This window comes from Daucus carota, chromosome 6 (assembly GCF_001625215.2).
Source record: "Daucus carota subsp. sativus chromosome 6, DH1 v3.0, whole genome shotgun sequence".
Taxonomy (NCBI): Eukaryota; Viridiplantae; Streptophyta; class Magnoliopsida; order Apiales; family Apiaceae; genus Daucus; species Daucus carota.
Window position 1 is genome coordinate 40580422 of NC_030386.2, and position 15408 is coordinate 40595829.

At 35.5% G+C, this 15408-nt stretch overlaps 2 protein-coding genes across 5 annotated transcripts; both read right to left on the reverse strand.

Moving 5' to 3' along the window:
• Positions 1–114: 114 nt before the first annotated feature.
• On the reverse strand, positions 115–5485 carry LOC108224287 (nitrate regulatory gene2 protein). 2 transcript variants are annotated; one of them, XM_017398818.2, is made up of 5 exons: positions 5326–5485; positions 3082–4340; positions 2491–2702; positions 1888–2111; positions 115–963 (listed from the first exon to the last, which is right to left on the reverse strand). In XM_017398818.2, the coding sequence occupies exons 2-5, from the start codon at positions 4223–4225 to the stop codon at positions 222–224; spliced, it is 2322 nt and encodes a 773-aa protein (XP_017254307.1). In that variant the 5' UTR covers positions 4226–4340; positions 5326–5485; the 3' UTR covers positions 115–221. The 2 variants fall into 2 exon arrangements, with proteins under 2 accessions (XP_017254307.1, XP_017254308.1); XM_017398819.2 differs by lacking the exon at positions 5326–5485 and adding an exon at positions 4544–4685.
• A 1453-nt stretch (positions 5486–6938) lies between these two features.
• On the reverse strand, positions 6939–11990 carry LOC108227717 (putative inactive cadmium/zinc-transporting ATPase HMA3). Of its 3 annotated transcripts, none has more exons than XM_064079399.1 (9): positions 11817–11990; positions 11254–11476; positions 10536–10832; positions 10053–10406; positions 9822–9959; positions 9401–9734; positions 9069–9271; positions 8753–8955; positions 6939–8578 (listed from the first exon to the last, which is right to left on the reverse strand). In XM_064079399.1, exons 2-9 carry the CDS (start codon positions 11456–11458, stop codon positions 7160–7162), a joined length of 3153 nt encoding a protein of 1050 aa, XP_063935469.1. In that variant the 5' UTR covers positions 11459–11476; positions 11817–11990; the 3' UTR covers positions 6939–7159. The 3 variants fall into 3 exon arrangements, with proteins under 3 accessions (XP_063935469.1, XP_063935470.1, XP_017258511.1); XM_064079400.1 differs by having other exon boundaries at positions 11690–11828; XM_017403022.2 differs by lacking the exon at positions 11817–11990 and adding an exon at positions 11569–11686.
• Between the last annotated feature and the right edge of the window lie 3418 nt (positions 11991–15408).

The window sequence follows — 15408 nt, forward strand, 5'->3', positions numbered from 1 at the left end:
AGGGGATCTGGTTTGCTAACATTTTAATGAATGTAAACCTTGTTTGTCCACAAAACTACAACTAGCATCTTTCCCAATTACTTTCTAACCTATATTCTTCTGCCTTGTCAAAACTAGCCAAAAACTAGATCATACTTCCCATTTTTAATATGATAATATACTGTGGCACAAATAATTTACATTATCTTCCTCGCTAATCTACCTACCAACTGCTAAGTACTCTAAATTTGAGTCCCTCCCAAACTTCGCGACCGCTGGGCACTCTCCCATTGCTTCACTACATCAGCATATCCTTCAGCTGAACTTATAGCAAATTCTGTCAAAGAACTTACAACAACCGACATTCCCGCACAGAGAACCCTAATGGCAACTTCTACCATTTTTTCTGTGCTAAATACATCTTCTTCAAAATTCCCCACCTCCACCATCTCCTTCCCACCCGATTCTACTGAAAACCCGCCTCCGTACCTCTTTGAGCCAGTTGGAGTCCTGTGGCGAAAATCTTCTTTCAGCTGCTGTGCATATAGGGAGTCGATACCCGCCACACAAAAATCCATTCCTTCAAGAACTGGAACTTCTCTAACCGCATCGATAAATCTAGACCACTGGATGCAAATACCGTAAATTGGCAGGGACGTTACCATAGATCGACGAGGAGAGAATGGTAAATTTGAAGCATCTGCGTTTGATCTGACACATCGTAGGAGCCATCCTGTTAATGCATGTATGTAGAATCGTTGAGAAGTGATCCATGATTCAAAACAGGCTCTCCAATTTCTAAGCTCGTTTTCAAGGTTGGCAGCTGCACAGGCTAGCCGATGTGGCTCAGTAGGTGACATTAGAGTATATTTCTTTGTTCCAGACAACTTTGACGGAGTTCCTGCCAGTAAAACCTTCGCGTCATCCAATATGCGTTTCTGAGCTAGATGACACTCGGCCATTGCCTTCCACATTCTTGTTAGCCTGTGTATCACCATTGAAATTAACAGGGTGCTTTAGCCAATTGAACATAAGTACGTGCAAGTGCAAGTGCACACACACACACACACACACACACACACACTCTAGCAGCATTCATCATTGAAATAGCATGACCTTGATAAAACATTTTGCAATGTCTTCGAGGAAAAGTTATATATGATCACATCCTTGGTAAAGCAACTTATAGTTTTTTCAAGTGATGATTTATATATATACGACTAATAGTTACATAGTACCTATGTCCACAAATTTTTTTATAATAACCAGTAACAAAGAATTGAAGAACTGTTGAGATGGTCAATCATCTCAAATATTATTCTATTGGACAAATATGCAAAGACAAAACATGCTACAAAGGTGCTTTTGAATTATATAAGATTGAGTGCGCATTTAGACAATACTTGTGCAAACTTAGCAAAAGGAGGGTGAGATACAGCACACCCTTGGTACAACTACTCCACAGGAAAATTTGTATATGACTAGAAGAGGTCACAGCCTTGGTAAAGCAACTTATAGCTTCTTTAAGTTATAGTATGTATCTGACTATATAGTTTACACAGAAATGTTCACAATAATGTGATAATGACAAGCAATAAAATGCTTTTTATAAATGTTCACAATGCCTGATTTGAGATGATTAATCATTGGAATTTTTTGTAGAAGATATATCGGGGGCAAAAAAGAAGCAAAAATATTATTATGGCAGACAAATATTTATGCAGAACAAGACATTTCAGAAAGGTGCTTTCGAGTTATATGTGTTTCAGTGTGCATTATTGACAATACCTGTTTGAAACTTAGCAAAAGGAGGGTGGAGATACTGAGATGAATGGCATCATTTAATTACATTGGAATATGCAAAAATTATGTCAAATGTAAGAACAGAGGACTGGTCATAACTCATACCCTTGTATCAGATCCAATAGCTGCGGTTGCAGCTCTTCATCCCTTAATGTCTCAATCCTCTTTGAGACAGCTTCAACTGAGTGTATTGAAACTTTTATCTGGGTATGCAGATCTCGTATAGCAGCTCTGGTCTTATCTACTGAAGAAGGATCATCTCCTTTTACGTCTTTATTTCGGAGTTGAGAACATTTTTTCTCATAGGTCATACGAAGCCGTTCACCAGCCTGTCAAGGAAAATAACATCAAATGCAATTTCATTTAAATGCCCCTCCACAAGCCTTTTTATCCAAGCTAGATGGTTAAGCGAGGCCAGGCCAATAGGTTGACTGACACAAATACTAACTGCTTAAAAGAAGTTTCTTGAAAAAAGGGATTATTAATGGTTGAAATACTACAATATTTATTTACTAACGTTTTAATAATATATCAACGACAATAAAATAAGTACTCATATAACAGCCAGCTGATGTACACTATTAAGCTGCAGCCTCAACTACTTGTAGACAGACATTAAACCAGCGAATGCATAAATGGCTAAATACATATATGCTAGCCATCTGGTATATATAATGAAACTGAGGTAAATTGGTTTTAATGACATACCCTAACTTCCTGGTAGAGTTTTTTCTCCCAGGCATATAGTTTATCTAGGGTTGTCTGGTGACTACTAGAGAACGTACACGAATCCTCAGAGAAGTCGCTACTGCTTTCATAAGCTTCATCTTTCGAGCTTGAAGAATTGATTGCAAATCTTGATGAAGAAGAGCGTGAAGAAGCTGAACGCAACAAAGCTACAGGATTTAACATTTTCATGGCTGCCAAAAAAAAAAAAATAACAATGCAACTATTATCAGAATTTTAGTAAAATAGACATATACACTTTTTGATGATTAATTGATGCTAGCAAGAACAATCTTTATACATAAGAAGACAGCAGCATTCTTGTTCATTTGATTGATTGACTCATAAACTTGTTGAGTCAATTGTGATAGCTTGTTGAGTCAATTGTTGATCAATTGTGATAGCTTGTTGAGTTAGCATCAAGCAAGCGAACCATTAACATAAGTACATAAGTGACTTTGACGTTGACGAGTACAGAGTAGAATTTCAATGGAAGCGTTGATCGTAAGATGGGTTAATGGGTTTATTAGGTTAACAATATATTTAAAAAAAACCTTGAGGCTGTTTTCAGACCTGTGAGTTCATTCGATGTTGATGAATACTGAGATTTGCTGGCTTCTAATATAGCTGACACCTCAAGAGCAGAATTGCAAATGATCTTGAACTGAGCTTCAAGATCTTTAACAACCTCTGTCATGCTAGTGGGCCTTCGGTTTACGTAAACAGTAAAACCTGGGGTTTCCACATGAGCATCCCTGTTATCACCAACTGCTGTTTCTTGGTTGCTAACTTGCCCGGAATTCTGCGATTTTGAAACTTCTAGCTTTTGACTTCCTCGAGACTTTTTCACTTCTAGCTCGGCCTTAACAGGTCCTATTACTTCATGTTCAGACTCATGTCCACTGTCTGTTACATAATCATCATCGTCATCATCATCACTGTCATCATCTTCGACGAGAACTTCTTCTCTGGCACTGTTAAGCACAACTCTAGCTTGCTCATTCTTCACGTGAACCCTAGGTTCAAGGTCTTCTTGTTCGGTCTCCTCCTCCAACTCAGGAATCCCTTCTTCTTCTCGAACTTGTCTCAGCCCAGACATGTCATCATCTAAAACAGTATGATCAATACTGGTTCTTGTAGGATAGCCATAGTTATCCAATGATGAAAATGGGTTCCAAAAGAAATCCCATTGGGAGGTACGTGGTGAAGGGGGAGGAAAACTTGGTCGATGGATGGGGGAGTAATTGAAAAATGAGTTGTTCATTGTTGGAGACTGCATTGCAAAAAATCCATCCATCTCATACTGGTGAATGGGTGAATAAGCTTCAACCCTAACTGTTTCCGGGGAGTTTGGTCTCTCCTCAACAGAAACCGAAGGAGTTCCGCCAGATCTTAAATAACTTACTTTAATGGTTGAGTTGGGTGTGGACTGTATAGGTGCTGCAGTAAAAGATTTTGGTGATATAGAGATGAATCCGGAGCTCGATTTCTTCATTGGTGTGAAGGCTGGGGTTATGAATGCATCTAGATCATGTGACTCATCTCCTTCAATATAATCTCGGAGAGCAGCAGAAACTCTTCGTAAAGATTGGATATAAGCAGCATGCGCGGAGGCGAATCGCATTCTATGCTCGACAGCTTGTTTAATGAAGTTCTTTCTATCTTTGCAAATCTGAACTGCCTCTTCATCATCCAATTTAGACGTAGAACATCCCATCCCCCCACTTCTCTCTTACTGACTGACTCTCCAGTCTCTGTGATTTTTCCAGCCGTAACTTAAAATGCAAATCACAAGGGAGTGCTTTTACAGTCTTCACAAGTTATTCTGCAAGCTGTTCATAAGAAGCAGAGTTGTTCATATGAATAAGTTTGTACATGTAGAAGTGCAAAAAAGAAAGAGATCATGAAACTGTAAAAGAAAAGTTTCTATCAAACATATAATTCACTTGGTACTGAAATATGTGTGAAAAGAAGTATACATCTATATAAACAAAGAACTATATAAACCACAGTTTGCAAGTCATCAGATGATTACCTATGATAAATTCTTCTCAAAGTTCAAACACCGAAAATTTATATCATATAATACATAAAGAACAAGTAGAAAGAAATTGATTGCACACAAATATTAAAGAAAAAGAGGAAAATAATATACGATCATGATAAACAAAGAAAAGATCAATTATTGGAACTTAATTGAAATTCGAGAAAAAGAAACAGATTTTGAGGGGGAGTGTTATGATTGAAATACATAAAAGGTAAAGGAGAAAGCAGAAATGGATACAAATTGGGTTTATATAATTTGAATTGCCTGTAAAAGTAGTGATACAAGAGGGGCTACAAGTCACATAAAAGAATAGAAGAAACTAAAGTTGTAAAGCATATCAATGTCACATGATGAAGTCTGCATACATTACATATATAAACACTAAAAAATTCCATAGATACACAAAATTGAAAATGAAGATGAGGAAATAGGCGTGAGCCAAGAACCCTTATTAAACAAAGCTAATTAAACAGGAAGCTAAATACAGACAATGCTAATTCTAAAATTCATTGAAGAATATAAAAAGAGGGTTCAAAATTGCAGAAAATCCAATTAGAACAATAATACAATTTCATGGGGTTGAAGTTAGAGGGAATGAAGAAAACCCACATCTGAAAATCAAGACTTCAAAACACAGACTGAATATAAAAGTCAAGATTATATGCAAAAAAAACTTTAAAAAAAGTACATACATGATAGCTAAATGAAAGCTTAGGGGATTATACAAAATAGGGAATAGATACAAGAAAGAGTTAGAGAAAAAATGGTACCTGGCGGGGAAGAAGGGAAACGAAATAGCATAAGGATGATGAGATAGAAGAGGAGAGTGCAGAGGAGGGGAGAGAGAGAGAGAGAGAGGGAGAGAGAAAGCAACGGTCAAAAACACTGCTTCTAATCTTTTTTAAAGGAGGGGGAACCAAACTAAAGTCCAGCAAAACACCGGTACCCACCCAACACAACAAAAGCAGGTTAATAATCTATACATGTGGGCATATAATTTAGAGGATAGAATAATATAATCAAATATTTTAAATATTTGTTCATTTTTAAAATATATATATGTAGGCCAACATTCCAGAGAGGGACTCCTTATATGGAGTTACATAGTGCGCCACTATAAATCATCAATTTTATTACAAATTCTGTTATAAAATACATATAAAACGTGATTCTAATATAGAATACTATAAAATATATCTATTTTAAGTAATTTAACACTTAAAATTTGATGAAAAAACTATATTTTCGAAACTGATTCTACAACAGAATAATTCTGGATGATTATTATTCTGTTATAGAATCATGTTGAGATATTGCATGATTTTAGATGATCTTTGGAATAAATAAATTGTATAACTTCATTTTCGGTTTAATAATCAAAATTTGCAATTATATTTCATAAAAGATATAATAAAATATATAATATGTGTATATTTATAATGGTGTGCTACGTAACTCCATATAAGAGGGTATGCTACGGAGTGCTACCCTATATATGTATTTATAATTGATATTTATGATGAGAATTATTTGAATTTATCACTTAAGTTTTAACTTGAAAGCTAAAAATATTATTGTTACGGTTAAAATCGTAAATCATTCATTCAAGTCATATGAAATGTGTACACGTGAATATTGCAACAAGATTGAAGAAAAGAATAAGCACAATCGAATAAAATGTACCGGCTATCTGCATTCCTTGACTTATTCTGAATTCAGCGGTATTGGTTATGAAATATGATTCCATGTTTAGATGTAAGAGTAATAACAAAAATATTGAATGCAGCGTGGAATATCTGTTTATGGAGGTGACGAGAAAATAATATAATAATAAATTGCGGGAGGAGCTAGCAATATGTAGACATGTAAATTTGATTGAAAAATATAGGGACGCGTTATATGAGGTATTTGAAATTGCAAAGAAGAATAAAGAAGCTTGCTTGGGTGTTTGTTTGTTTGTCTAAAAAGCAGAAAAAAGAGGGGGGGAAGAGAAAAAGCGGCAGGGGCAGTGGCAGGATGAAATGGATGACTAGTTTCCCATCCATTGCACTTTTGGTGTATGATGAATGTCCAACATGACCTACTTTATATTTATAAAAACTGATGATAATATATGATAAACACAATGTGGAACTGAAATGGAGAAATGATTAATTAATTTTGTATAAAAAAAAAAGAAAGTGTTTGATATACATAATTGTGTATAAAAATTTATACACAGTGGGTTTTAATTGGAACGAGCCTCCTGTGTTTACATCAACAATCTAATTAAACTCACCGTATCAATTGAAAGAGAATTGCATCGCAAATTGTTGAATTGTTAAGAGAGAGTATGGGTGATTTGTACAAGGAAGATGAACGCTAGGCGTAGAAAGAAACCAAGTGAATGAATTGGAATTCATCATTTATGGACTCCAAAACCAGATGCGTTGATATGAGAATGACACAGACAAGTATTAGTGTATGATTTTGTGTAGACCAGCAGAAAGCAGCCATCTTCTTTTCTATCTATTATACTTATCAAACATCATCTAACCATCAACCTTGTATTGCGAAAAAACACATCAAGTTTCCATGTTACATTATTATTATTGTTATTTTAATTTATTCGATCACGATTTCTGATAACCCCCCTCCAAAGACTGGAGCCTTGCCGCAACACTCCTTGCTCAAACTCTTACAGCAACCCCTAACATGTCTCACTTGTATATTTGAATACACAGCGCTGCTAGGAGTAGGTGATGATGCCCAATCAGTGTGCCCACAACTCTTCACCATGTTCCGCACTTGATACTCACTAATGTTGTGCTCATTTTCACAACTTTTCATATGGCAATGCTTATTGGCCCTTAAAATCGCGGCCTGTTGCTCTGCACCTGGACAACTCAAAGATCGATCATCAGCATCTTCTTCTAAACGTTCATGGCTAATTATGCTACTGGACTTTTCATGGTGACAGTGACTTGTGTCATAAATTGGGCTACACGACTTGGGCTCATACTCAGACTGGCAGCTTGTTGAGCAGCATCCATGTCCTTTGGCAACCAAATCAACACCTTCTTCTTCTCCTTCTTCTTCTTCTTCATGTGAATGGACTATGTCACATATACCATGATGGTTCACGTGTTTTGCCTCTTTAAACTTGTCACTCTCTTCACAACCACCATGATTAGCATGCTTTGTGTGTTTCACCTTTTCGAGCTTGTTATCATCATATTCACAGCAGCCAGCAGTTTCGGTAGATTTGCGGAGTGGCTCAATCTCCCCACATGATTTTGGACTCACAGATTCACATGGATGCTTTGGAGAATGGAAATGAGAAATACACTTTGTCTCAACTTTGTTGGCAGAGCAACAACGCTGGTGACAATGAGATTTTGAATTCGAAATGGCTATGTTGTGCTGTACTCCTTTAGCTTCATCATCATCAACTTCACAACAACCTTGACCTTTAGCCAAGCCCGTCCTCTTGGAGTGACTCTGCACACAGCATGTCCTGAAAGAACATCTTTTTTGTTTGTGTTTCTTCACTGTTTGAGTACCCGAGCAGCAATGCTTGTGGCTGTGAGCAGCTCTGCTGAAAATTCGTTTACCATGGTTGTGCTCATGTGCTAAGAGTAGCATACTGTTGCAAATAACTAGTAAGCATGTCCCTGCGTCTGCAAGAACAGCAGCCCAAACAAGTGGATGCCCCATGATAGCCAGAACCACTATAGCAGTCTTGGTGACAATTGACAGAAATATATTTTCCAGGATTTTTTGTTTCGTTTTCCTTGCTAGTCGAACAGCTTGTGGTATCTTTCTAATATCATTTGACATGAGAATTATGTTCCCAGTTTCCATGGCTAGTGCTGAACCAGAAATTCCCATGGAAATACCAATATCAGCAGTGGCTAATGCTGCAGCATCATTTAGGCCATCGCCGATCATTGCAGTGGCCGATTCACGCTGAAAATCCTTGATTATTCTTGCCTTGTCTTCGGGCAGAAGTTCTGCATGGACAAGTTCCAGAGCACCCCCGATCTGAAAATGAGTACAACGCTACTCTTTGTTAGTATATTAAATAGAGTAAAACACTGTGCTACACACTAGGAAGCAAGCTGTTAGAAATTTTTAACTTTTTTTGCAGATTGTAATAAATTAACTAGTGTAAGCTGATGACTTGGCAATTTTCAGAAGGTGCCGCATTCGGACAACCTGATTTTGTGCGTGCTTTGCTGCCGCTTGATGATCTCCTGTAAGCATAGCTGTTTTTATGCCCATTGATTTAAGCTCTTGGATGGCCTCTTTGACTCCAGTTCGACAAACATCAGACAGGCTGAAAATTCCAGCAGGAACAGACCCTGAGAATATGTATCCAATGGACTTTCCTTCCATTTCATCATCTTCTATGATTGGTACTGAAATGTTGAAAGCTCAACCAGGATTATGACTAGACAAGAATAGGGTGTTGTGGAAGAATCGACAAATATACTATCAAGTCAAAGTTACATATAATGCGAAACTTCCTTACATGTTGCACATCCTGCTCGAACCGCGATTTTTTTGTTCCCAACATATATGTCTTTTCCATCAATTTTTCCACAAATTCCTTCACCTGGAAAGTTATAGAACTCCTCAACGTCATCTGGCTTGGGCTCAACAGTATAAGACTTTGCATATTTAACTAGCGCTTCTGCCATTGGGTGACTTGACTTGCTCTCGATGCTTGCAACCCTAGACAATAAGTAGTAAGGATTGATCAGTTTTGAGTATTATTTCATGAGAAACAGTGAATCTGGTTTGTGCTTGTTGCATCTAATCTATTTATGAAACACTGAGACGGTGAAATGTGTTTAGAGTTACCAGTATAGTAGCTTGTGCAAGGTCATATGATCATCCTGTACAAGTGGTCTGAAATCTGCAACAACAAACTCCCCTGTGGTAATTGTACCCGTTTTATCAAACGCCATGATCTTAACTTTAGCCAGAGTCTCGAGATGCTCTGCTCCTTTGACAAGAAGACCTGATTTAGCTGCATTTGAAAGCGCACAGAAGGCAGCCACTGGGGTGGACAGGACAAGTGCACAAGGACATGCGCTCACCAAAACAACCAATGCCAAGCGATACCACTCACTTAAATTATGCGCTCTTATTGCAGAGGGAATGATGGCTAAGCAGAGAGCCACCGCTATAATTACTGCCAAAAAACATGAATGAGCATGCAGATGTATGCATTCGAGAATATTAAGTTGCAGCTAATTAAAATAAAGTTGAAGAAACTAACAGGGGGTGTAATATTTTGTGCATTTGTCAACGATTCTTTGCGTTTTTGATTTATTCTTTTGAGCCTCTTCAACAAGGTTTGCCATCCTAGCCACCACACAATCTTGAGCTAGAGCCGTGGTGTTAACACTCAGATAACCTAAAATAATCATCCAGTTGTTTAGATGAAGAGGAGAGAAAAGCAAAATGCTTCTAGTTGTCACATAATCACAGTTACATGAATGGGGTTTACCGTTTAGATTGATGGTGCCCGCCCAGACAGTGGAGCCAGTTTGTTTAGAAACGGGAAAAGATTCGCCAGTTAAAGTCTTCTCGTCGACGTCACAATTTCCCTGCACAACAACTCCGTCAATGGGGATAACCTCACCGGGCTTAATGGAGAGAATGGTGTTGAGCTGGACTTGATCAGCATTGAGGCGTTCCCCGGTTTCAGCGATGAGTGCAGTTTGAGGGACTATGTTTGCCAGTGATGACATGGCAGAAGTGGCCTTGTGACTTGCCTTGGACTCCAGCCATTGAGCAAATGTGAATAAGAAAACGATGGTCCCGGCTTCTACATAATCTTTTAGCACAATGGATCCGGCAACTGCATAGATTCCATTTCTGTGTCATTTCTTCTTCACATAAAAGAAATTAAAAAAAGAAAAGAAGAAAAGAGTGAAATATGATGAAGAAAGAGAAGAAGAATGTTAGGCTTAAAAGTAGGAGGGGGTACCTGTGATAAGGACAAGAATGTTGATGTTGGAGAGGTTAAAGTTGCGTAGTGCAGCAACGGCTTTGAGGAAAATGGGGAAGATAGCAAGTGCAACGGCAAGCAGGCCCAGGTAACGGAGAGGATGATAGACGTGCTGGAGTATAAGAGCTGAGAGAACCAAGAATCCTGAAGCTATTACAAAGGGGCTTGGCCATCTATTCTTCTTCTTCTTCTTGTTATGGTTGTTATTCACATGATCCCCTGCTCCACCTCTGCCTTTCACACTGGCTCCCAATCCTGCTTTATTCAGCGCGTTCACTGCAATCACACGCATTCGCACTAGTTATACTAGTAGTAACAAACATGCTTGGGAAATTGTGCTAGATCCCGAATTCCATACTCCAAAACAGAATTGTATAGTGGTTGTTTTACAATTATAAAACCCATTCTAATCTAGACCGGTGGGATTGTGGGAAGGTGGTTTGTGTCATTTTAACAAGCCAAGTCTATTAGAAAGAAAAGAGAAAAGAATTTTAGCAGTAGAAAAAGTGAGTGAATGCGTGAGGATTCAGAAGGCACTAACTACGGGCCCACGTAATGAATTTGAGTATGAAAGCTGCTAAGCTGTAGTCTGTCATCAATCCCTTTCACTTTACAAATGTGTATTTCCATCATCAATTCAATTTCAGCTTTACTTGATGATGAGATACTAGTGTACTATCAAACATGGATCACTCACCCATCTGGAGCTGGTTTATAAGCAGGGAGTGGTGGAGAACGATCACGGTTCTGGACGGAACGATGACGGTCACCTCCAATACTCCCTCCAGCGGCTTCAATATCCTCTCTATCAACGGAATCTCTGAACTGCAGCATATTCCCGACACTTCCAAATAACTTTTATTCACCGACGACGACTGCGATGATCTCTTTTCTGTTTCCATCTTCTTCCTTTTCTTCCTCTGCATCAACACCAAAACCAAAATCAAAATTTATATATATCAATAAACCATGGTAAATAATAGCTAGCTACCTAGCTCGGTAGTGTGTGTACCCTAGCTATTATGCCTATATGCAGCAGCAACAACAACATATGATGTGAGCAACCAGCTGAATGAATAATTCATATTACAACCAGAGAAGCCCAACCTATATATATATAAATTAAAACGTACACTTCTCAGCTTTTAGCTTGCTGGAGAAGAATAAAATAACATCAGGGCTCCCTGATTATATAGCCCATGCAACTAACACAGACGTGAGGGAGATGGAGGAGCAGGAGTAGGAGGAGGATCTACTTACCTTACATAATACATACACGCACACGTTGTGAATACTGAGAGAATGATCAACAATAATATAACCTCCTTAAATAATCTCTTTGCACCCACTTTTCCTATATCTTTATTATCTTATGCTCTCTTTCAGTTATATATCTTTTTTGTGTTTCATAGCTCAAGTGGTTAAGATCGTCCCAAAAAAAATTACTCTTGCAAACATCAAATTATATTGTATTCTATGTTATTTTTTATCTCTTTCTAAAATAAATTATTTAGTTTTATATTGTTCTCTTATCATTATTATTCATTTATATATAGTATAGATGTATGTTATCTATTTCTATTTAATATTATTTAGTTTTATATTTTTGGTCATTAAGGTCAGATAATAATGTTTTATCATCACTTTTCTGACCCAATAAAAACTATACAATTTTTATATCGAATCATTTTCACCCAATAGATCATCAAAAATTAAAATTAGGTATTTAGATCTTTCACGCCAGATAAAAATCTGTCATGCACAAAAAAGACAAATTAAAAACCAACGGCGTATGGTATGGTAAGAGAGATGAGGGCTACAAAATGGAAACTTAGTTAGATAACGGTCCGTGTTATTGCCCCTAGTATGTATATTCGTATACGGTACTTTCCAAGTTATTTATAGTATTCATTATTAATTTTTTTTTTTAAAAAGGAAGTTGCAATCATTTTATATGAATTATTATAGATATAAAATAAATAAGTTTAAGCTTTGATCATTAAACTACATAAAAGAGTCTAATTACCGGTGTTTTCTGCTTAATTAAAAATTTCCCCATGATTCTTACCTTCAAATGCAAGACTATGTTTAGTATTTAATTACATATTCTTTTTATTAATTTATACTATTTTGTAACCCATGACATGCACGAATACCTTTTAAATATTTGAATTTATTTCAATAATTCATATCATGTTTGGATTATAATATATATTCGTAATAATATATAATATATTATATTATTATTTATTTTACTTTATGAATTATGTTACTAATAATTTATACATTGATTTATAAGCTATTAGAGTCAAGATTTTCTAATGAGTGAAAATAAAAAAAAATTATTGATGAGCATAGAGAAATGGGATAGCTATGAATTTTAGAATAAAAATAATATTCTACTAATTAGTTTCAAAAAAAAATATTCTACTTACAAAATCTTGTTTTGTTTGGTTTTAAATATAAAAAGAATAAAAGTTACATTCTAATTACAAAACTTCTTGTTTTTTATTTTTACAAACTACCCATATTTTGTTGACAACACACAAAGAATAAGGGACATAACAACACCTTCTACAAATTGATTAGATCATTGAAAATATGAATTATTTTTCATATTCAAATAGCATATATAAATATTTTTTATTATTATGAATATAGTGAGATCAAATGATCTGTATTTATATTGTTGTATTTACATATAAATATATTTTATAAGGCATGATTTTTTACAAAATCTATTTCTATTTATTATAGGATATTGATGTATAAATTTTGTTCAATAGTTAAATTTTATACATAAATATCTTTTATGATTATATAATTTCAACTATATATCAAATAATATCTTCATTTTTGTTACCGTGAATGAATTATATTAACATCCTATATCCATCATGATTAATTTGATGGCATAAGAAATAGGTCTGTACGAAGCAACATCAGTGTTGGATGCTTATTCAACTTGATTTTAGAAAAGAAAGAAAAAAGTATGTTCGTAAATGGAGTTAACAAGTTTTATTTATTCATAAACTAGTACTTTTAATTCATAATTCATACACGGGCACTAGAGCGGTAGAGCCCAGTACCTATATTAAATGTGAAATATTAGTATATATATCTGGTCAATTGAAATAAATTGTTAAAATTTTAAATGAATATTATGATAAATTGAACATAGCTTAGTATTTATATTAAATGTGAAAATTTATTATATATCTGGTCAATTGAAATAAACTGTTAAAATTTTAAATGAATTAATATGATAAATTGAACATAAAATACTCAAAAATATACATTCTATCCATATCTTTTTAAAACGAAATTTTGAATCTTAAAGGACAAATTATAATAAAAATTATTTCATTTAAAATCGATTAGTTATAAATCACTTGAAGCTTACATAAACACTTCTAAATTATTATTTAATTTGAAGAATACACTTTGGGTGAGCGATATGAAAGCCGAGGTGAAACTTCACAGCAGCAATCTTCATGTGATGAGTTTTTAAAGGGTAAAATTTTAGCTGCAGACCACGTCTTTTGCGTTTTACTTTTGGAAGATAAAAACTTAATTTTTTTTTTTTGACAAACAAAGGATTTATTAATATGAATCGTAAACCCAGCCGGGACAAACCCCCGAACTGTCAACTACAATCTGATTGTGAAACAAAAAACGAACTAAACAAATAGTCGTTTTGTTTTCAGATCGCTTAACAAATAGAATATTCATATTCTTTGATCTAAAAAGTGTTACAACGATATCTCGAGCAATCCAACCTACATCAGTTATGAAACTAGTAGTCTCGCAATTGACCTTCACGTAAGCATCATCTGTAGCCCAATGTTCAGAACTATCAGTCAAATCAACTGATCCTGGAGCACCAAACGTCCCCAAAACATGAACAATTATTTGTTGTGAAAGGTGAGCTCTTGCGGTATCCACCATCGTTCCGAAATCGATGCGAGTCTTACCGATCTCCCAAAATACCGTATAAATCCTTTTCAGATTGATAATTGAACGACACATCAAGACACATAAAAATACGAAAACATAACAAACTGACATCCCAAAAAGATGGGCACACACTGACATCCCAAAACAATGGGCACACAACCTTGATAACAAGGTACTCAAACAAGATTAGATCTTGGTTTTATTGAAAAACTAGTAAAATAATAGAGGGGATGAGAGAACGAAGAGGTTAATTGATGAGAAGATGAAGATCTGGGAGGCGGAGAAGTTACGGCTGAAACCCTAATACGGGAGTCGACTCTCAAAACGAGAGAAAAAAGATATCGTCACGTAGCTTACTGAAGATAAAAACTTAATTAATTAAAAACTTTACAACACAAACTCTCCGGAAACTCACCGGTCATGGATTAGTGGTTTTGTCATATACAAGTTAACAAGTTGATCTATCTTAAAAGAAGACGCGATTGGTATTTCTGCGTAATGAAATAAAAGTTTCAGCACCAAGAAAAATCGGGATACATGTGTAATCATTCTCTCGTATTTAGGTAACCTTCCTGTATTAAGAAATAAATACTAGGAATATTATTCCTTTCAATAATTTATTAATATATGACAATATTAGGAGAGTAATATTTATATTTAAGTATGAAGAACACAGACATAGACTATATGGAGCCATTAAGATTTATAGGTGATTAAAGAAGTGTTTGGAAAATAAGAAGAAGCATTGAAACAAAAAATAGCATTCCTAACTTTGTTTTTTACAAGTATTTTTTTTATTTTTTATCCAAACTGTACAAATAAATACTTTTTATGCTTTTAATTTATAAATCATAAGCCTGATTTTTAAGCTGGAAACAAACACCCTCTCTGTGTA

Bases quoted from the DNA above. Each gene is read 5' to 3' on its own strand.
- LOC108224287 (XM_017398818.2), bottom strand. From the start codon at position 4,225: ATGGGATGTTCTACGTCTAAATTGGATGATGAAGAGGCAGTTCAGATT. The intron at 2,703-3,081 runs GTCTGAAAACAG...TTTTTTTGGCAG, and splicing joins AACATCGAATGAACTCACAG to CCATGAAAATGTTAAATCCT. The intron at 2,112-2,490 runs GTATGTCATTAA...TTTCCTTGACAG, and splicing joins AACTCTACCAGGAAGTTAGG to GCTGGTGAACGGCTTCGTAT.
- LOC108227717 (XM_017403022.2), bottom strand. From the start codon at position 11,607: ATGTTGTTGTTGCTGCTGCATATAGGCATAATAGCTAGG. The intron at 9,960-10,052 runs GTAAACCCCATT...TGATTATTTTAG, and splicing joins GGGCACCATCAATCTAAACG to GTTATCTGAGTGTTAACACC. The intron at 8,579-8,752 runs GTTGTCCGAATG...ACTCATTTTCAG, and splicing joins CAAAGCACGCACAAAATCAG to ATCGGGGGTGCTCTGGAACT.